Genomic DNA, 22,031 nt, shown 5'->3' with positions numbered 1-22,031 from the left:
GCAGTGGGCTGTCCAGCCCCAGTGGACTTAGGGGTCCCACAAATAGCCACCCCTAAGTTCCCATGTGACGTGGTGGCGCTGCGGGCTAAACCGCAGAAGCCTGTGCTGCAGGGTCAGAAGACCAGCAGTCGTAAGATCGAATCCACGCGACGGAGTGAGCGCCCGTCGCTTGTCCCAGCTCCCGCCAACCTAGCGGTTCGAAAGCATGCAAATGCAAGTAGATAAATAGGGACCACCTCGGTGGGAAGGTAACAGCGTTCCGTGTCTAAGTCGCACTGGCCATGTGACCACGGAAAGATTGTCTTCGGACAAACGCTGGCTCTATGGCTTGAAGAGCGGGATGAGCGCCGCCCCCTAGAATCGGACACGACTGGACAAAAATTGTCAAGGGGAACCTTTACCTTTTAAGTTCCCATGTTCTCTTTTATGAGACTAGCGCTCAGGGAGGCAGCTGTGTTCATCTGCTGCAGTGAAAGAGGAGACGAGACATCTAAAAATGTGACGCCTTTAAGATCAACAGGCTTGTTTCGCTCCGAGATTCAGAGGGAGCCCTCGCGGATGACAGTTAAGTTGTCAAGCGGATCACAGGGGATCATAATCCACACAAGAAGTGACTTATAGTGGATCGTGATCCTCCAAACGTTGTACTGAAATAAATCTGCTAGTCTTAAAAGTACCATGACACTTTTTCTCCATTTGCTTGCTTTCTCTTTAAAACCATAGATAAAGCAAATGGAGGAACCGAGACAAACAGCACCAAAATCCTAAAGTCACCCAGTTAGCACGGGGCAGAGTGAGGTCTGAACTGGGGCTGTTCCCATTTGAGGCTCTTTTGGACACACTACGGTATCTGATCAGTCAGATGTCCTTCTGCCAAGCACCAGCCCTGAGCTGCCAGCAGGGTGGCCAGGAATGTGCGCCTTGTTGCAACCATTTTGAGGAGCCATCCTGAGTAGAGCATGCACGGAAAACAGAAATGACTGAAAGAGACACGTAAGAAAGAAAAAAAATGGGAAAGATTGTGCAAGTCCATACTTGGTGAGACGGAATTACACCCCAGAGAGTAGCACAGCAAATGTAAGATGTATTCACATATTCTACTTCTGGCCCAATCTCTCCCAAGATCGATTAGAAACCAAAGCAGAGTTCTGAGAAGTAGATGATCACAACAAGAGAAGGCTTATGCCAATCTATCCCACTTTCTCTCACCTTACCAGCGGTTTCAGCTGAATGAATGGCATGTGATCATTCTGCTGAAACTGGGGTTTAATTTAGCTTTCACTTGCTCTGCAATCAAAAAGCGATGACAAATTGCAAATGAACCCTAATGATGGGGAAAGATAAAGAACAGTGGTCCAAAGCTGTCATCTTGTTAAGAAAATTTGTCAGAATAAACTTGGGAAAGGAAATAATTTCTCCCTTCCCTATTAGCAGAAACGATGCGTGGTGACAACTAGATATTCTATGATCACAATAATGTTTACACAGAGAATAATTTGGAACAAACTGCAAGAAGCAACAGTTCGAAATATACATTGCATACTTTTAAAAATGGTGTTGTTCAGTGTCCATTTCCTAGCCTCTAACCTGTTCTCCAACTGACATTATTATTGAATCCCAACATAGGATTGGAAGGATGCTGTTTTCATTTTTTGCTTCTGGTGCACAACACGTTCAAATCCAGCTTAGTTGTTCTCCAAGCTAAAGGAAGCCCCTTTTAAAAATGTGTTATTTCAGTGCAGAGACAACAAGGTTAGAATTCTGGAAGCGGTCTTGTTACTAAGGGTCTCATTAACTGATTCTCCATCTAGAAGCAGTGCACCCTTAAGAGAAGAAAACTGTCTGTTTATTCTAATACAGTGTTTCCCCAACAATAAGACAGGGTCTTATATTATTTTTTGCTCCAAAAAACACAGTAGGGCTTATTTTCAGGGGATGTTTGATTTTTTCCATATACAACAATCTACATTTATTCAAATACAGTCATCTCATATTCTTCTGGTGACTGCACAAGGGTCAAGGGTGGGCTTATTTTTAAGATAGGGCTTATATTATAAGCATCCTGAAAAATTAATACTAGGGCTTATTTTCAGGTTGGGTCTTATTTTCGGGGAAACAGGGTACAAGCATGCTTCATTCCATATTTGGAAAATTATGCCTGATTTTGGTTATCTAAATGGTCAAGTGGGAGATTGTATGGTGTTTTGTTTAGTTTTGTGCATGTTTAACCCCTCAGGCATGTCACACTGAAAGATTTGCATATCTGCAGGGATAATGTTGTGAGGAAGACATACATTGTCCTAATTTGTGGTCTGCTTTGAAGAAGTCCAACAAGGATTGTTTTCATTAGTATTTTTTGTGCTAAGGATGCTCTTGAGTTGTATGCTTACCTTAGCTAAAGTCTCCGTTTCCTTCCAGATGCGAGAGCTTTGGAAGGAGATAAAAAGCAAAAAATCCTGGGTGGGAATGTATGAGCTGGAGTATCTCATGACTAAAGTTAACCTATTTCCTGACTGAATGGATAGGAGTTGCTTCCTGCGAGTTTCAAAGCATGAGGACCTATTGCTGAGTCACCACTCCAGTGGAACCACACATATTCTCCCTGAAATCAGAGGACGAGAAACCAAAGGAGTTCACATCTTCAAGAAATCAGAAGACTGAGCCACTGAAGGGCAGCTATGCAGGAACTAGAAAAGACCCTAAAATGTAAGGATGTGTCACTGGAGACCAAGGCTGAGATATCCACACTCTTGTATTCCCAATGACTATGTTCAGATATGAAAGCTGGAGAGTGAAGGAAGCTGACAGGAAAAAAGATTGATTTGTTAAATAAATGGTGGTAGAGGAGAGAGAGCTTTTTGGATACCACCAGCCGCCAGAATGACGAATAAGTGGACTAAAGACAACCTAAACACTCTCTAGACAGGAAAAGTGACTAAGCTTTGGGCATATCATGAGAAGACAAAAGAGTAGCTGGAAAAAAAAATAATGTGGGTAAAAGCTGAAGGCAGCAGGAAAAGAGGAAGGTCAAAGACGAGATGGATTGATTTGGAAAGGAGCCACAACTTGACGTTTGCAAGACCTGAGAGAGGCTGTTCTAGGACCTTTTGGAGGTCACAGATTCATACGGCTGTTGTAAGCTGGAAGAGACCTGATGGCACCTAAGAACAACATCTGGAGGGCGTGATTTGTACCATGACAAATCTTAGCCGCCTCAGTTCTTTTTTCAGGAGAAAGGCAGGGTCAAAATATTTCAAATAGATAAAATAAAATAAATTAAGTGATGGCTCCTCCTATTGGGATAATGTTTTATTGGGTGGGCCAGACTATATTTTCTTCCACTGATTATTTGTTAAGGAGGTGTTCAGATATATCCCCCAGATGCCGGAAGAATGGTGCGTGGATGTCAGGGCATTGCAAGAGTTGGAGGAGGTCGTTCCACCCAGTAAGGCAAGGTCTTCCCTACTTCCCGGATCAGGCCCATGTCGCATCTTTAGAGCTTAGCATTCTGTTCCCAGCAGTAATGGGTCAGCTAGAATTCTGCAGCGGGCGATCAAGGCGAAGGCCGTGTCTTCTTGCTTGACCCCCAGCACCTGGCATTTAGAGGTAGACTGCTTCTGAACATGGAAAAGACCCTGATGTTGGGAAAGTGTGATGGCAAGAGGAGAAGGGGACGACCGAGGATGAGATGGCTAGACAGTGTCTGCGAAGCAACCAACATGAACCTGACACAACTCCGGGAGGCAGTAGAAGACAGGAGGGCCTGGCGTGCTCTGGTCCATGGGGTCATGAAGAGTCGGACACGACTAAATGACTAAACACACACACGCTTCTGAACATAGCAGCTCCACAGGAAGGTCAAGGCCTGGCGCAATACGGCAACATGGAATGAAACAAGGACATAATAGCCAGGAGGGTTTCCTTCAAATGGTTTTCCTTGGTTCCATTGGGCTGATTTCTAGATAAGCTTTTCGACCGAAGGCCCAGCCTCTGGCAGAGAGGTAAGCAGGAAGGAGGCATGATTTCCTGGCATGGGGACCTGAGTCGTGAGACTCATAGAATCACAGAGTTGGAAGAGACCACGGGGGGGCCATTGAGTCCAACCCCCTGCCATGCAGGAAACTCCATCAAAGCACTCCCGACAGATGGCCATCCAGCTTCTGCTTAAAAACCGCCTAGAGTGGTCTTTTAGACCAGATGGGCGGGGTATAAACAAACAAACAAACAAACAAACCTCCTAAGGAGGAGACTCCACCACACTCCGAGGCAGCCTCTTCCACCACCGGACAACTCTGACCGTCAGGAAGTTCTTCCTAATGGAATTTCTTCTCTTGTAGTTTGAAGCCACTGCTCCTTCACCTAGTCTCTGGAGCCCTGGAAAACAAACCTGTCCCCTCTTCCACATGACATCCCTTCAAATATTTAAACATGGCTGTCATGTCCCCTCTCAACCTTCTTTTTGTGAGGCTAAACATTCCCAGCTCCCTAAGCTGCTCCTCGTAGGACATCGCTTCCAGACCTTCGACCATTTTGGCCGCCCTCCTCTGGAACACGCTCCAGGTGGTCAACATCTTTCTTGAATTGAGGTGCCCAGAACTGGACACAATACTCCGGGTGAGGTCTGATCAAAGCAGAATGGAGTGCTACTATCACTTCCCTTGATCTGGACACTCTACCCCTATTGATGCAACCAAGAATCGCATTGGCTTTCTTGGAGGCCGCATCACAATGCTGATTCATGCTCAACTTGTGATCTACCAAGACTCCTGGATCCCTTTCACAGGTACTGTTGTCTAGTCAGGTGTCTTCCATCCTATAACTGTGCAGTTCATTTTTTTATGCCTAGGTGTAGGACCTTACATTTCTCCCTGTTGAAATTCATTTTGTTAGTTTTGGCCCAGGACTCTAATCTGTTCAAGGTCATTTTGGATTTTAATCCTGTCCTCTGGGGAATTAGCAACCCCTCCCAATTTGGTATTATTTGCAAATTGAATCAGCATACTCGCTATTCCTGCGTCCAAGTTATTGATAAAGATGTTGAATAGCACAGGGCCCAGAACAGAACCCTGAGGCACCCCACTGGTTACCTCTCTCCAGGATGAAGAGAAGCCATTGGTGAGCAGCCTTTGGGTTCGGTCAGTCAACTAATTACAAATCCACCAAAAAGTAGCACTGTCTACCCCACATTTTACTAGCTTCCTTGCAAAAATATCACGGGAACTTTGTCAATGGCCTTACTGAAATTAAGATATACTACATCCACAGCGTTCCCTTCATATACCAAGCTTATAACTCTATCAAAAAAGAGAGAGATCAGATTAGTCAAATTGGATTTAAGTTGCACCAGTGAGTCGACTCGGATTTGACTCGTGACTTGAAACCCACCCACCCCTTCCTTTTTTCTTGGGGGGGAGCTTATTTTTATTAGGGAGTTGGATTTCGGGCTTGGGACTCAAAACGTGGCACCAAACAATTGGATTTGAGACTGAGATCCAAAGACTTGGCCAACAGGTCTTCTAAAGTGCCCATCTGGAGAAACTGGGTTCACTCCGTGGAAAAGGCCAAGGGTCATCTGATTAAATGCAAAGCTGGCAAACTATCTGTTGGAGGCGAGCATGGTCGGGAGCCTGCAAAATGAACAAGAGAGAGAGGTTGGCCTCAAGGGTAGGTTCTGTGGCACCTGGCCTCTTGCCAGGCAAGGTGAATACATGCACCAGATTAACCCGCTCTGAAGCTGGTTCCTCACCATCTGGAAAAGACCTGCTCCATCCACTGGGATTTTTAAGGGTTCAGCCAAAAGAAGGGATTATTAAGAAGTTCAGAACTCAGGCAGAGTGGGGTGGGGGACCATCCTCCTGCCATCTGCTCAGTTCTGGCAGAGGGGGAATGGGTGGGGGGCTTCTGGCCCGTCTCCCAGAGCAGTTCTTCCCATGGGTGTCCCCCTGGAATCACCAGCCATTGAGATCACATTGGCCCTACGCATTTTGGACGCTGGCCCCGTGACCGGTGCACCAGGAAAGAGGCTTGAAAGCTTCAGAGAAAAGTGAAGGGAAAGGACTAAGAAAGATGAGGATCAAAGCTGATTATAGATTATAACCCAATGCTGATTATAGATTACATACAGATTAGAAACGAATGCTGACTACAGATGACAGATTATAACCAAATTAGGTTATAATTTATAACTTCATGCTTAAAAACGAAGAAGATGGACTCACACCTCCTTAATGCTCTCCCCCTCTGATGAAGGTTTGACTGAATGCTCTCCTTTTCTGGCTGCAATCAAGTGGAGGGCCCCCCTCCTTGCACTCTCTTATCACCCCAGGCTACTGCTCTCTGTGTTTGTCTCTGGGTTAAAAAAAGAATACAACTGCCTGGGGCATTCTTTGCCACATAGCTTATTAAAATGAACGGGAGCGATGTGTGAGTAGCGAGTGGTCATGCAAACCAGGGTCAGGGTCCAGTGATGTAAGCCAGTCCGCCTCAACCCACATTCTGATTCCACCAGAAGGGTTGGCTTTGGTACCTACTGTGGTTGGCAAGGCAGAAGCTATGGATGGATAGAGCCAGAGGCAAAAGGGTTCTATCTCTCTCTCTCCCTTTTAACCTCTCTCTCTCTCTCATACACACACAGAGACACCATATGTTGCTAGCGGTGAATTCAGAAGTGCAACCCCTTACCATGTACTTAGTACTTCACAGATGCAGTCCCACGGAGAGTTGAACAAGGCAGGTGTGTGTGTTGATCCACAGCAGCAGATCCTTTTTTTTTTCCAAGCCTAGCTTTCTAAAAAGGCAATAATCACCTGGAAGTCCTTGGTGAATCGTGGCTCCGATGGACTGATCACAACAGCCCTTCCCATATGGGGTCTGGGTGAAAGGAAGCAACAGGAACGCACGCACGCAGGTTCTGCTAGTTTCTCAATGGCTCCTGTTCCACCAGCCCTCCCAAAGCGAAACCTACTCTGAGCACAACAGAGTCTTTCACAAGACCAGCGTTTGTTGTAATTGCTGGTGGGGCTTGGTTTTCTTGTTGTTCTCCAGACGTGCATTCTGACGTACAATCCAATTGGCTACGGACAACTTGGTTTTGATGGGGTTTTATTTACTGAACCCCTTATGCCCCGGATTTCTACCGATTCTCCCCACCAGCCTTTAATCATTATATTTTATCCCATCTTTTCCAAGAACATGCCCCTTTTGTGTCTTAGCCGTACAACATCTTTTTGAGGCATATTTATTTATTTTTTATTTATTCCATTTATACCCCGCCTATCTGGTCATATTGTCCACTCTAGGCGGCTTACAACATATTAGGCCGGAAGAGCGTGGCAGTCCCAAGCTTGGTAGCACAAACAGATGAGATACCAATTTTGCAATTAGAAAAATCAAGGAGCGTTTGTTTCTTCTGGGCAAGTTACAAATCGATTTTCATCAGGGGGCAGGTAAACGTTAGGTAAACTTGGGATTCATTTGCAATTTTGTTCTGCTTTGGAAAAACAAAAGCCTCTTTGGAGAGACAATGTGAGTAGCGAGTGGTCAGAGTTAATACCATGCAATATGGTATTAATACCGTCTAATCCTGAGGCTGGTGTTGTGTCTGTTTCTGCCCTAAGCTTCGCAAGTGGCCAGGAGTTTGAACTGGTATCTTCCAGGTCCTATCCTGACACTGTTTGCAATAAAGCACGCTGGTTACCATTCACAGGCTCGATGTTACACCGATTTTGCTTTGCATGAGTAAAAAAGCAACAGGATTTTGGCCACTGGTGAGCATCCTCTAGCTTGCAAGAGAGGACTCTACAGGTGTGGTTCCCAACCGTGGGTTAATAGAGGTTACTGAACTACAGCTCCCAGAAACCTTGGCCACCACAGCTAGTGGTGAAGGCTTCTGGGATTTTTAGTCCAAGAACCTCCAGGGACCCGAGGTTGGGAACCACTGACCCTAGAGCTACAAATTTAACAGCCTACGACATCTCGTGCCAAACATGCGATCTGTAATGTATTGGGTGTGTATCGGGGGTGTGGGAGAGAGCAAACTGTAATTAGCAGCTGCTCCACACACTCAGGACAACCAGGATAATCAGTGTCTTCTGTTTTCTGTATTAAAGACACGGAGTTGAAGCTTCTGTCAATTCTTGTGATGCCGCTGAGTGGAGGCCTGAGCCGTAATTATACACATCTAAATAATCTCTCAGATCTTTTTCACTGCCTGTTCCTTATTAACATCTCAGCATGCTTTAATTTTATGAGAAAGACAAGAGTATCAATTCATGTCGGCTGTGGGACAGAAGGAGATGACTATTTCTCTACCTCGCCACATGTCTGCAGGATCAGCATCCAAGACTCTGGACCCCCCAGCGACTGGCAGGTCCAATTAAAGACCTCTTTATGTTTGTGTGTGTGTGTATTTCCTCTCCTCACTAGCAGACCCCTTCTGCATGCTAAAATACCACACAACACAAATCAAATACGAGCTAAGTGACTGTATGTTTTCCCCTCCTTAACAAAGACGTGGTGCGGAGAGGGGAATGAAGCAAGTTGCTATGCGTCCCTGATCCAAATCAAGAGCCCTCTCTCCTCTTAGTGACTTCTGGGGGGGGGGGGAATACTGGAAGATCCATTTACAGATTTCCCATGTCCTTTGGACTTTGGGGAACATCATTGGCCAAGCCAAGATTTGAACGTGGATTTCTACATCTAGAAGACACATGCTACCAGCCTGCTGTACTGGGAATACGGAAATAAAAATGGGGATAAAGCCCAGGTCTGTATAAGACCCCCTTGAAAAGGTGGAGGGTCCTCTGGCAGTCCTTGATGCAGAGGACGAAAAAAGGGGCAACGCGGCCACCCCAGCGGATACTGAAATGTGAAACAAGGAAGGGTGGTTTGGCCTTTTTTCCATCTCTTGCGGCTTTGATCTCACCAACCGAGCCAAAGGGTTGTGGGCAGCGGTGGAGGAGAAGGCAGCCATAAACACAATTCAGGTGGCGTACTGCCCAGCCGTAATCATCAAATTTGTTTTTCATCAGCAGCAATTTATGGGGATGTTCATTGCATCAGTGTTCACGGTTCACTCTGTTAGGTGCTGAAGCAAGTGGCAATCAAGGGGGAAGATTGGCTTGTTAGGGTCTTGGAGGTGAGCATTGGCAATTTCCCCTGCGGAGCCGCACAGCAAAAGACCTTTGGCAAATCGTCAGCCGCTCTCTTTGGAAGCTGCCCTTGCTTGTTCGCGGATGAACCAGAAATGGTGCTTTCTCATGGCAAAAACCTGCCGTTTGTGCATCTGGCGGCGGACATGATTGTCACAGGCTGGGTCCCTCGGCAAATACTTCTCGATTGAGCAGGAAAGGAAGCCAGGGGAGGCGAAGGGAGAAGGAGGAAGCAATGGCGTTAGAAAGAAAAGTCAGGATGGGTGAAGAATAGAATTCTCCTTCTTCCACTTTGGCAGCGAAATCTTAGCCGACGTTCCTTTCTTGTGCGTGGGGGTGGTTCAAAGATCCCTAATGTAGGACTCTTCCAAAATGTTCCTAGCCTTCCTGAAGGGCAGGATACATTGTTTTGTTGCTTGATCTCAATTGGGGTCATAATTAAGAAATGACAGGGGGAATTTTTTTTTAAAAAAGCTAAAAACGTGGTGGCACCTTAAAGATTAACTTTTATATATGTTTTTTAAAAATTGAGCTTTTGTGGACATGTCCACTTCGTCAGATAAGAAATGCAGCCAACACCAGTCCCCTCACTCTCACAGGGGTGTTCGGTGGGTGACACTGAAGAGCGGCCTTCTCTGTTGCTGCTCCCAGACTCTGGAACTTCCTGCCACTGGAGGCCAGGCTGGCCCCACCTTGGCTGTCCTTCTGAAAGCAGGCAAAAAGCCTCTCTCTTCAGGCCAGCTTTATTTTAGTGATTGGCTATCTCAGGGTGGTGGTGGTGGCGGCGGGTTCTCAAAGGGATTGTTGTATTACTATTGCTTTTAATGAATTTTTAGTACTACTTTTATCTTTGATTTTTAATACAATATTTCTTTAAATTAAAAAAAAATTTAAGAATCTATTGATTTCAGCTTTTAATATAGTTTTTTCCCCCTACCATAAACCACCTTGGGTCCTTTTTTTAGGAGAAAGGTGGGACAGAAATATTTTAAACAAATCCACAGATAAACAGTCCCTTTAAAGGAGACCTCCTGAATTCCCAGGACTTGAGGTGGGCCCGTATCTCCTTTCTGGGCATCCGCGGTTATCGTGTGCTGAACAAGAGGGAAAGTTTTAGCCTGGTTTGCAAACTTCTTAACGGTCCCTCTGCAAAGGATGTGGAATTAGCCTAGAAGAGCACCGGTGCATCAAAGCAAACCACGACGCAATAATTAATGTTTCCAAATTTATCCTTTTAATTTTCCAGTTGAACCAAGAGGAAAGCAGCATAAACAGGTATATAGAGAAAAGGGTGGCGGTTGCCCCTTTGGGATCTGGGCAGAGGCGTGGTGCGGCTCAGCACGAAAGAGACCCAAGCCCAGGCTGTAGCAAAGGGCGAAAGTTGTGGCCAGGGTTGAACCAACCCGCGCTTTGGGTTAAACACAGTGGTTATATGGTGATAGTGAAGAAATCCAAGGTGGCTGGCTTATTCCAAAAAGCGAAGGGAAACGAGAGCTCTATGGATTTGTCTGATCTGAGTCTTTTCTGTGAGGCATTCTTGGAAGCAGATCTGAGCCAACAGTGCCAGGAAGATGCTGAGGGAATTCTAGGGAACGTCTACCTGTACCCAGACACGGTGTGGTATTTAGTATGTTGTCTACTATACAATGGTTTTGACCCAGTGCTCCTCAATTTGAACCTGGGGACTTTGGAGGCTGATGACGCCAGTTTCATGGAGACAATACAGATAACTTTGGGTTTACGATAGAGATGGGCACGAACTGGTTCGTCTCAGTTTGTAAAGATGGCAGCCCAGGTGCTGCTGCTCCCCCTCCACCGCTTCCTCTAGCTCCCATCAGCCCGTCACCAGGCCCAGCCTTTGTGATGTTCAGCTGATCTCCCACTCCCAGCAGCAGCTCAGGCTTCTCAGCCCCGCCCTCTCGGCCGATCTCCCAATCATGCTCGTGACTGGGAGATCAGCCGGGGAGGCGGGAAAAAGCAAGCGAGCTGAGCCTGGTGAGTGGGGAGGGGAGGAGCATCACCTTTATGAACGGGACGAACCAGTTTGTGCCCATCTCTAATTTAGTCTGAATTTTTAAAGTGCTATCCAAGGTGCTGAAAGCTATCCTCAAAATAGATTTAGCACTTTGGAACGCTTCATTAAAGTTCAGACTGATTTGCGGAGTGTATTTACTGCTCCCACAAAATCGGTAATCCCCCTGATTCCACAGCCTTGGGGATGGGCTCCTGATTGGCATCCTCACACTGACAGTTGAGCTTGCCCTGGAGACAAGACAGCTATACTGGTCTCACTCCTATTCCTGTTGAGTAGGATTGAGGACCTGTACAGAATTAACACAGAGTCGCCTACGGCTGGCATGGACTATATCCACTGGGAGCAAATGCCATTGTCCAGATTGATGGCAATGCAAGCAATGGCCTTCGGTGGTTAAGTGCCAAAGCCTGCCGTAGCCCCTGCCTCTCTTTTTGAATTAAAGAAACATCTAGAGAAGATCTCAGTGACGTGGCAGCCTTCTCCAAAAGGCCACCATCATGTAAAAGGCAGATGATCTTTGTGGGTTCTGGCCTGGCATCTCCATGGAAGTAGAAAGACAGTGGCTACCAGTAAGGAACGGAGAAAACCAGTTTAGCAGGGAGTGACTGACTACTGTATGCAAGTCGATGCTTAGGCAGCTGGCCAGCTGTGTCATCACACTTAAAAGGAATACAGAATACTTCCATACCCAATTGAAGGAGTGGGAGAAATTCCCCAGTCTTTCAGTAGAGTGGGAATCTCTTTGTCACTGCCTGGTTGGAAAACTCAGCTCCACACCTGGATCGAAAAGGGTTGGTCACAATCCAAATTAGTGGACGAATGATATAACAGCCCCTTTTCTTCCTCTCCTTTCCCTCCGTTCCGAATTTTCTTGCCATCATTTTACCAGATTTCCACGTGAACCGATCAAATATTATTCATGATTGCAAAAAAAGCTTCATCATGGACTTTATCTGAGAAAAGGAGAGTCTTTGGAAATCCATGTCAGGGTAGCGCTCGCCAAAGTAGGAACCCAAAGCCAGTCCATTGTAAAGTGATGGATGGAGTGGCTCATCTTAAGACCTACCAGTTCCTCTAGTTTTCACAGCAGGAGTTGGATTTTGGGTTGAAATGGCCAGCATTTCCTGATGCTCTGGATTCCACTGGATTAAAAGGAGCCACGGCTGTTCTCTCATTTTGTGTTTTCCTGACTTCCTACAACTTAAGACACCCATCAAAACTCAGGAAAAAGCCACTCACCAGTTATGCGCCTTCTGTTTCATACTGGGGACACACCTTTGGACACACCCCCCTTTTTCCTAGATAAACACCCCACAACAACCTCCAAAACATTAAAGAAGCTTTTCAAGAGAAGGTGACAAACAAGCTCATCACAGATCCCCCCTCCCACTTTGCTCTAGCAGTGCAACCCACTCCCATAACAATGCACTTCGTATCCCTTTCGATCCCAGTGTAAAGCCACTTTGCACTGGGTGGAGGTGGCCGTTACCCGCTGCCCTCCCTTTCCCCATCCCCACCCACCCCCAGAACAACAAAAAAGCAACCACGGGGAGCCAATTTAGACCGTGGTGATTTTCTTATCCTTGGCGGCCTGTTTGATTGCTGCCTGCTCGCAGATGATCTCCTTCAGGCGCTGGAGCCTCATGTTCTGGGCGGTTTGGTCCCCAACACCGGTCTGGCTGCGATGGAGTAAGTGGAGGGCGTAGATGTACTCCAGCTCCGTGTATTTCACGCCTTGGTCCACCAGCAGGTTCAGCAGCTCGTCGGCTGTGTTGTACAGCATCTCATAGTATTGCCTGCAATGCAAAGAAGAAGGGTTCGCGCTCCGTCCCTACGTGAGTCCGTCTATATATTGTCAGAGGGGACCTCTTTGAGCAGCAATGGGAGAGAAGCGCTGCGATACTGCCTGCCCCGACGGACAATAGTGTTCACCTGGAGGATCGCATCTCATCACCGGTCTGCTGACTTGACCTGAAGAAAACACCCGGGAGCAAAATTCGGAGCATCTTTAGCAGGGCAAAGAGAAGATGAGGCAAAGGAATAGACCAGGTGTTCTTGGACTACAACTCCCAGAAATCCCAGCTGGTGCCAAAGGCTTCTGGGAATTGCAGTCCAAGAATAGCTAGGTTACCCAAGTTTGGGGACCACTGGAATAGATGGACAGAGACGTAACAAGTGGTTTGAAGCCCTAGGGGAAAATGAAAACTGCTTTTATGTAGCTGGTTGGGCTGAAGGTGGGTTCCAGAACTGGAAGGAAGAAGGACGTTTGCTGGATACAACCCTCTCAACAGAAGGAGCCTCTTTCCGAGACTCGTTGACTGAAGAAATGAACCTCACCTCAGGAGAGATTAAAGGGGGGGGGGTCTCAGAGAAATACGTTATTCAAAGCAGGGCTCACAATTTAAAACATGAATGACTAAACGCACGATTGGAAAAAAAAACACCCAACAACAGCCAGACGTGCCTTTAGGCAAGAGGCGGAAAGAATGTGCTAGCAAGATAAAATGCAGAAATAGTTACTGCGTTATAGGAAAAATTCACCAATAAAATGTGCAGTAACGTCTACGCAGAAAGGCAGAGAATGCAAAACAAGGGTGAGATGTAAATACAGAAAGGACTTGGAGAAACTCAACCACCTTGAGCTCTAAAGATTTACACGTTCCTAACCTGGGATGGATGGAGGCCACGTCTGAGTCCCGTTTCCTTCCTCTGAAGCCAGAGTGGGCTGCTTGTCATCTACGAGGGTCTAGATGTGGCCCCCACTGCCTTGAAACAACTTCCCACCCGATCCACTTCTAAAAAAGGGGAACAAACAGTCATCCCCCCCGAAAGGTAGGAAGTTAACTGCTGAAATTGCTCCCTGCTCTTGTTAAATGGTATGAACAGGGTTGTACAAGGAATTTTCTTAAAAAAAAAAAATCAGGTGTGGCGAGGTAACACCTTCTAAGGTCCAGGTGTGAGCATACACGGCTTGCCGGCCTTCTAGGAGTTACCCACCCCTCCTCTGACAGAAAAGCTGCCTGTCCCCTTTCTCCTGTCCACTGAGTGCAACCCAGCCTGTCTGTCAAGAGGCCAGGTCCCCAGTGCCTATGCGTGTAAAATGGGCATGAAGTTGTGTTGCCTTGCCCGGAGGAGGGACAACTGGCAACGGTTGCCCCTGCTATGCAACATGCTGGATGCATCTCATCTCACCTGTCCAGAAGGCAGGACTCACAGCTTTCAGGGCTCGCTTGCTACTCACTGGAGGACTGGATCATTTCCCCTTAAAATAAACAATTGCTATCAAAGGGAAGGGGAAAGAAGGGAGGGAGCAGCTTGGCGTTTTATTGGGCGACAATTAAACACCCTGCCTCCTTTTGGCCATTGCCTTTGGCCGGCCAGCCCACGCAAGTGGAATTATTCACTCCATTAGCTGCTCAGCTCAACGTTGGCCTCTCGGTCTTCTGAAAAGCGCTAGTAGACCCTGAGCAGGCCTGCCTCCCGTTTGCCTTTGCCAACGCACTTCGGATCGGGCCGTCCTCCTGGTGTGATTGAATCACAAAACAGGGAAGTGGAATCTGCTAGACTTCTTTTCTTCTTCTGCCCGTAGTTTTAGACTCCAGCCATCGGCAACGTTTTGTCTGATTTTCTTTTTTCTTTTGCAGAGGCTGAAGAGATGCATCTTCTCGAGGAGCACAACTTGACCAAACCCTTCTTGGTGCGGTGGGGTGTGTTTTTTCCTCTAAGCGACCTGCTACCTCCCTGGATCTTGGATGCAGGGAAGCCGACACCTGAGACCAGGAGAATCACCTGTTCCTCCTCTGGCTGAGCTGCCCAACTTCAGAGCAGGGGTGCGGGGGCTCACGCTCTGGCCTTGAAATCTCGGTGACCCGGATGCCGCCACCCTGGCAATCCCAGGTTTGCTCTCCGCTGGCTTTAGAGCATGCCACGCAGACATGCTCCGACACACTCTTGTCTTTTTCTGTATTTTCCATGCTCTAGAGCGGCCATTCTCAATGGGGACCTCCTATGACCCCCTCTTGGGGGGCCCTGCTCCGCATTTGAAGAGGGCCACAGACTGGGAACTCTCACCATCTTATAAGGTTTGTTATGTGCCTGATACAATGCCGATTGAGCCTATATTTCTTTCACACTGTGTTTATCGCCATGGCGGAGTGTGTGGGGGGGAAAGGGTTGGGAATGGCTGCTCTAGAGTTGCTGCCTTCAAAATACATAGGGGAAAAGAGAAGAACACTCCTGAGCATCTAACAAAGCTGAGAGAGGATCCAGCTCAGATCATCTGTAATGTGTGTAACTGATGGGGCTATATATCCTGCCAACTCTGTGACGGTACAATCTCAGATCATCAACAGAAGGGACTAGTAACTGTCTTCTTAGACCTTATACGTAGATATTCCTCGGAAGGAGGACTTAAATCAGAAGGTTTGTGCCCACGGCAAATACGTTCCAGACTGAAATTTCAGTCCTCTCACTCGTCTCCTACTCGCAGACCAAGGTGGGGATCTGCCACTTTCTTTGCCTGATCAGTGAGGGTGGCAACGGAGTGTGCCGCACAAAGTTTTCCTATTTTTTGTTTTGCACAGGACAACACATTTTTGTGCAAATCTTTTTTTTCTGTGAATTGCACAAGCTGCCCCAAAATAGGACTCTTGCTGTTTTGCTTAAGAATCTAAATCACCGGGTGGGTTGTTTGTAGCCTCCTTGATAGTCAGCGGTTCCTTGTGCTTTACGTCCACTTTGGCTCTCAAAGAGAAAAGGACCTCAGGGCCATTTTGCTCAGGGTGAAGGATTGTCCTGCTCTTGGCTGTTGTCGCTATGTGCCATCATATCGCCTCTGACTTGTGGCGACTTTAGGAATGTGCGACCTCCAAAACATTCTGTCCTCAACAGCACTACTCAGCTTTCGCAAACTCAAACCTGTGGCTTCCTTTAGGGAAACATCCCATCTCATATTGGGTCCTCCTCTTTCCCTGCTGCCTTCAACCATTCCCAGCATGATGATCTTTTCCTGAGAATCCTGCCTTCTCATGGTGTGGCCAAAACAGGACAGCTTCAGTTTCCCCAGTTTTGCTTCCAGAGACTGTTCAGGCTGGATTTGGTCTAGGACCCTCCCTTTTTCGGCTTTTTGGCAGTCCAGGTGATCAGCAAAACTTGCTTCCAGCATCAGAAATACAAGAGGGTGGATGATCTTGGTCTCGGTCTCCAGTGACACATCCTTACATTTGATGATCTCTTCTAATTCCTTCATTTCTATTCTTCTGAGTCTCGGTCTTGGCTAGAGGCAAGGAATCTGAATGGGATTTCAAACTGCTTGCAAAGGGATCTGGTCACACTTTAGATAGATTAGGCACCCTTCAGTCTCGAGAGATGATGGTAATATGCTCTGAAGAAAGGTCTTGGAACAGCATCTAGTATGGCTGAGAAGGCCCATTCAAGAGTGGCAGTTCCTTCCACACTGAAGACAAATACAGTATGTCCCCTGTCCGGTTCCCTCCTTGATTTTGCTTGTTTCGGGACTGCTCTTTGCCTTGGCCTGCTGGACAAGGGTCTCTTCAAATTGGGAGAGGCCGTGATGCACCGCCTGCCTCCAGGCTGAACGCTCAGAGGTCAAGGTTTCCCATCTGTTGAGGTCCATTCCTAAGGCCTTCAGATCCCGCTTGCAGATCTCCTTGTATCGCAGCTATGGTCTCCCTCTGGGGTGATTTCCCTGCACTAATTCTCCATACAGGAGATCTTTTGGAATTCGACCGTCAGCCATTCTCACGACCTGCCCGAGTCAATGTAAATGCTCTTGGTCACACCAAGACCATCTTAAATCAATAAGAAGAAGTGTAACATTCTTTCTACCCCCAGTTTTGTACCAGTCCTAATTTTCAAACAGACACTCCACATTGTGCTGGTCGACACAAAGCCAGCCCAGCGTTCAGGCAGATGCTTGATCTGGGAATGTTGGAGGACTAGATGTCGCCTTTTGGGGAATCTCGCAAGTCAGCAGCAAATGACATCAGAAAAGCAGCCTTGCAGGGTCTGTCCATTTCGCCTACGGAAACCGATGGCAACTGACAAATTATTTCTATAAGAGTACCCTTGTTGAACAGTGCCGATCAATTCAGGAGAGGTGCCGGAGCGCGAGAGGCCAGGCATGCCCCTTCCTTTGCTCCCAGTGCTGTGACAAAGCGAAACCGGTGGGAAAAAAAGAGAGAATTCCTTCGTTCACCAAGTGGAACTTTATAGGGCATTAAAGAAACACCCTCCACACTTATCTAAATCTTTAATTAGTTCCATAATATACTGATGATATCAGGCCTAATTAAATTTATACAGATAAAGGGCAATGGAATTCTAACCAAGTGAGGTGGAAAGTACATATTAAACAGTAAATTTAATGGTTCAGGCCGATAAGTGCAATTTCCTACACAAAAACCTAAATTCAATTTAGTGTGTTGTATTCAAATTGATTTTGCATGTGCAAATTATCGAAGGGGAGGGAGAGGAAGGAGAGCGCCCGAGATCCTGGTCGTTTATCAGCAAAACTGCTAATCCAGTCTATTTAAACATCACTTATTAATGCCTTGCCACTGTACGCAAGTTGGGAAGATTTGCATTTTTACTGCACGGAGTACCCAAATTATCCGAACTGGATGCCAGTTTATAAAGAATATTAAGCGACTTCCCTCCCCATCGACAAGGGGAGAGGTGGAAATGAAAGGCCACCCTGAAGAGGGAGGAAGGAGACTGTCAGCACTTTGGTGGGAAAGGCGACGGCGGGAGTGCGCCAGTCAGCACAAAATATAATGCAATTTTAGCTGCCCGCTGGGGATGACAAAGGCAGCGACACGCAGCCCGCTGTGCGCAAGGCGAACGGTTGTGGAACTGCACCCGGCAGCCTGCCGTTGGCACAAACGGTTGTGACAGTCACCGCCATTCATCACCCGTTATGATCCATTGGCGTCTCTCTGCCTTTGGAAGGACCTTCCCCCTCCCTTATTTTATAGGGGAGGCTGCTGAGGCCGAGAGATCACTTGGCAACTGGCCACTCGGTCTGAATAGAGGAAGCTGCTTTGTAGGGGAGCCCCGAGGATCTGGCCCAGCGTGGCCTGTTCTGAATGGAAGCAACTCCCCCACAATTTGGAATAGTTGTATTTTTCTTTTTTTAACTACAACACTCTGAATCCCCCTAGCCAGTGAGGGCTATGATAGTCAGTGCCCCTTTTACCTGCCTTTCTGTGCCTTCCTACAGCGGCTTCATTATATTTTTATCTGCCACTACAAGCTTTCCCTGAAATTTTGAACGGTGGTATCGAAACACTTTTAATGAAACAAAACAAAACAAAATCAATGAACAGCCTGTGTACCAACTGGGGCTTTGTCGCAGACCTAGTTTATTAGTTTATTAGTAGAATTAATAAGTAGGGACGTGGTGGCGCTGTGGGCTAAGCCGCAGAAGCCTTTGTGTGCTGCAGGGTCAGAAGACCAGCAGTCATAAGATTGAATCCACGCAAGGGAGTGAGCGCCCGGCGCTTGTCTCAGCTCCCGCCAACTTAGCAGTTCGAAAGCATGCAGATGCGAGTAGATCAATAGGGACCACCTCGGTGGGAAGATAACAGCGTTCCGTGTCTAAGTCGCACTGGCCATGTGACCACGGAAGATTGTCTTCGGACAAAACGCTGGCTCTATGGCTTGGAAACAGGGATGAGCACCGCCCCCTAGAGTCTGACACGACTGGACAAAAATTGTCAAGGGGAACCTTTAGCTTTACCTAGAACTAATAAACTAGGCAGGAACCCGTTTTTCGCCACTCAAGGGCTCCCTGACTCTGGATCTAGGAAGAATGAGTGGCACAGCAGAAACCATACGGCTGGCTGGTTAGCTACTTGCCCATGTTCCCCAGGGGTTGAACTGTCCCAGTTCCAGGCAGCGAGGGTCAAGCATAAGGTGAGGTAAGCCTGGCAAGACTGACTGGGAATGATCAGCAGTCCAGGAACAGCTGGAAGCCAAGTCCGGGAAGCCAAGCTAACGTCGAGTCAGAAACAGAAGGGGTAACAACGTACAGTTGATAAGGAGCAGCCAAAGCAACAGAGTCTCAGAAGCTGAACAATGGTTATGGCAGAGACCAAGCTTGCTGGGGTACCATGTTAATGAGAAGAGGAAGAAAAAGAGAGACAGTTTTCTAAACCACTTTGAGTCCCATTTCTTGGAGAAAGATGACATCTGTCCATCCATCCATCCATCCGTCTGTCCATCTGTCTATCCATCCGTCCGCCTGCCCGTCCATCCCATCAGCCAGCCATCTCGCCGGTCAGAGGCTAGTGAGATGAGTTCTCATTTTACCAGCCTCAGAAGGTGGACGGTTGAGTTAACCTTGAGCTAGCTGCCTGAAACTGTTGGGATCAAACTCCTGCCCGCCCAACCACCAAACCAATAATCTTAATAATCTTCCAGAAAATGCAGGTGCTGGTGCTGCCACACCTACAAATAGAGTCAGTTAGAGTCAGTTAAAAACATGGTTATATGTTCAGGCCTTCCCTCCAGTTAATACTTAACTTTTTCTTTTTCCTTGTTCTTTCCTTTCCTTATTTGCTTATTATTGGATGTGCTCTGATTGTCTGTAATCTTTATGTTTTATTTTAAATATTTATTGGAAGCCACCCAGAGTGGTCGACCAGACCAGATGGGCGGGATACAAATCAAATCAAATCAAATCAAATCAAATCAAATCAAATCAAATCAAATCAAATCAAATCAAATCAAATCAAATCAAATCAAATCAAATCAATAAATAAATATAAATAGCTGAAGTCAGTCAGAGGCTAGTGAGATGAGTTCTCATTTTACCAGCCTCAGAAGGTGGACGGTTGAGTTAACCTTGAGCTAGCTGCCTGAAACTGTTGGGATCAAACTCAGGTTGTGAGCAGAGTCTTAACTGCAGTACTGCAGTTTAACAGCCGCACCATGGGGCTGGCTAGTGCCAAGCACTGCTTGGGGGAAGCCCAGCTGATGGCTTTAAGGGTGTATCAACCCACTTCCTAGGTCAAATGATCCCTGAACAAAAAGTAGCACAGTTGGTTGCTTTTTTGAAAAGTAAGGCTACTAATGACAAGGTTATCTATTGCCTCCAAGACCAGAGGTCGCGTATTTCCCAACACCTGTTGCTGGCAGGACCAAGGAGAATGTATTGCTGCCCTCATATTCTGTTTATGGGGTTCCCACTGGGACATCTGGTTGCCCACTGTAGGAACAGAAAGCAGAAGGAGATGAGCCTTGGCTGTAATCCACGGTGGTCCCTCTTACGTTCCATTTGTCTTTGAATGGCACCCAGTAGCGACTAAGGAAGGAGATCTTTGCCACCAGCTGCCACCGCAGCACTTAAACTGGCTTCTGTCTATGGTGAGGCCCTGTGCTGGAAGGCCACGGGCACCACTCAGCGACACGGGGGACAACCTCTCAGCCAGAAGCAGGAAATGGGGAAGAGAAGCAGACACATCTCGGCACCCAATGGTGGTTCCAAGCAAACTCTTTTGCTTTGGCCCCAGTTGGTCTCTGGCCGTTTGTGGAAGGCAGAGAAGACGGGCCCCATGGGGGTGAACCAGGTTCCAAGACAGGAAAGCGATCTTCCTTCGGGAACACAGTCTCCCCCACAACCAAGAAATGTTCCCTCTACCAGGTCTGGGACTCTAGGTACATACCTGCAAGCATAACTTTGGTCCCTGCCTGCAAAAATGTCTCCTTTTCATAAATTTAGGGGGGGGGAAACCCTCCTGAGTACGAATCATGCAAAATGCTTACTAATGGCTAACCTTACAGGGATGATGCTTTTCCTGGAAGGTCTTTATACCCAGAGGTTGCACTATCCCGAAAGAAAGACTGCTTCCACCCAGGAGGTGGCAGGCAGGAGCATCTGCAGGAGTTTTTCTGGGGTAGGCAAAAAGGCATAGTAGTATTTTACCCTAATCTGTATATATAGTCTGCATCGTGAGTACATACAGTAGTATGTCTTCTGATGTACACTGAATGCTATACATCCATGGTGACAGAAGTCCCTGCACTTCTTCCTAAACAGACGTACCATTTCTGAGTCAGAGTGAATGCTTAAAATGAGGGGTTGTGTTGATTTTCATTCAATATAGTAAAAGGGGGGGAGGGAATCCACTGGTGACATGTATCTATTGGCTTGTGCATGTGACGTCATGGCCCCCCTTCCTGCTTTTAATTCCAAGAACATTTTTGTAACTCTTAAAAATTATTGTCAGCTTATCGTTGCTGGATGGTTGGTTTTTTTTTTTTAAGATGAAAGATAGATAAATCTACATATTGCAATTTATTTTGTTCTCAAAGACTGATAGGGATATTTAACATGCCAGCTTTGAAAGTGAAGGAAAGCTGAGCTTGCACCATGAGCACAGAACACGCTGTGGCTTTTCATAAAATGCTTTTCTATACCCGGCGTTAAGGCTGCAAAAGGAAATGCATTCAGGAAAAATGAACCACTCTGGAAGAATTTTAAAGCTTCTGGGTTGCCTTTTGTAGGGGCGGAGCTGAGCTGAAATTATTTTAGCATTTGGAGGATCGATCTATCGATTGATTGATCTATCTATAGGTTTTATATACTGTATATGAGGTGTTGTTGTTGTTGTTGTTTAGTCGTGTCCGACTCTTCGTGACCCCATGGACCAGAGCACGCCAGGCCCTCCTGTCTTCTACTGCCTCCCGGAGTTGTGTCAGGTTCATGTTGGTTGCTTCGCAGACACTGTCCAGCCATCTCATCCTCGGTCGTCCCCTTCTCCTCTTGCCATCACACATTCCCAACATTAAGGTTTTTTCCAAGGACTCTTTTCTTCTCATGAGAT

At 46.9% G+C, this 22,031-nt stretch overlaps 1 protein-coding gene across 1 annotated transcript in view; it reads right to left on the bottom strand.

Moving 5' to 3' along the window:
• Positions 1-10,360: 10,360 nt before the first annotated feature.
• Positions 10,361-22,031, bottom strand: part of EXOC4 (exocyst complex component 4) — a 432,390-nt gene continuing 420,719 nt past the window's right edge. Inside the window, exon 18 of the mRNA XM_073002480.2 lies at positions 10,361-12,980. Coding sequence (XP_072858581.1) covers positions 12,743-12,980 — 238 coding nt within the window. The 3' untranslated portion in view covers positions 10,361-12,742. The remainder of the gene's footprint in view (positions 12,981-22,031) is intronic.

The sequence above is a fragment of the Pogona vitticeps genome, chromosome 5 (assembly GCF_051106095.1).
Source record: "Pogona vitticeps strain Pit_001003342236 chromosome 5, PviZW2.1, whole genome shotgun sequence".
Classification (NCBI taxonomy): domain Eukaryota; kingdom Metazoa; phylum Chordata; class Lepidosauria; order Squamata; family Agamidae; genus Pogona; species Pogona vitticeps.
Note: the sequence above shows the minus strand (reverse complement) of the source record. Positions and strands in the feature narration are given on the sequence as shown.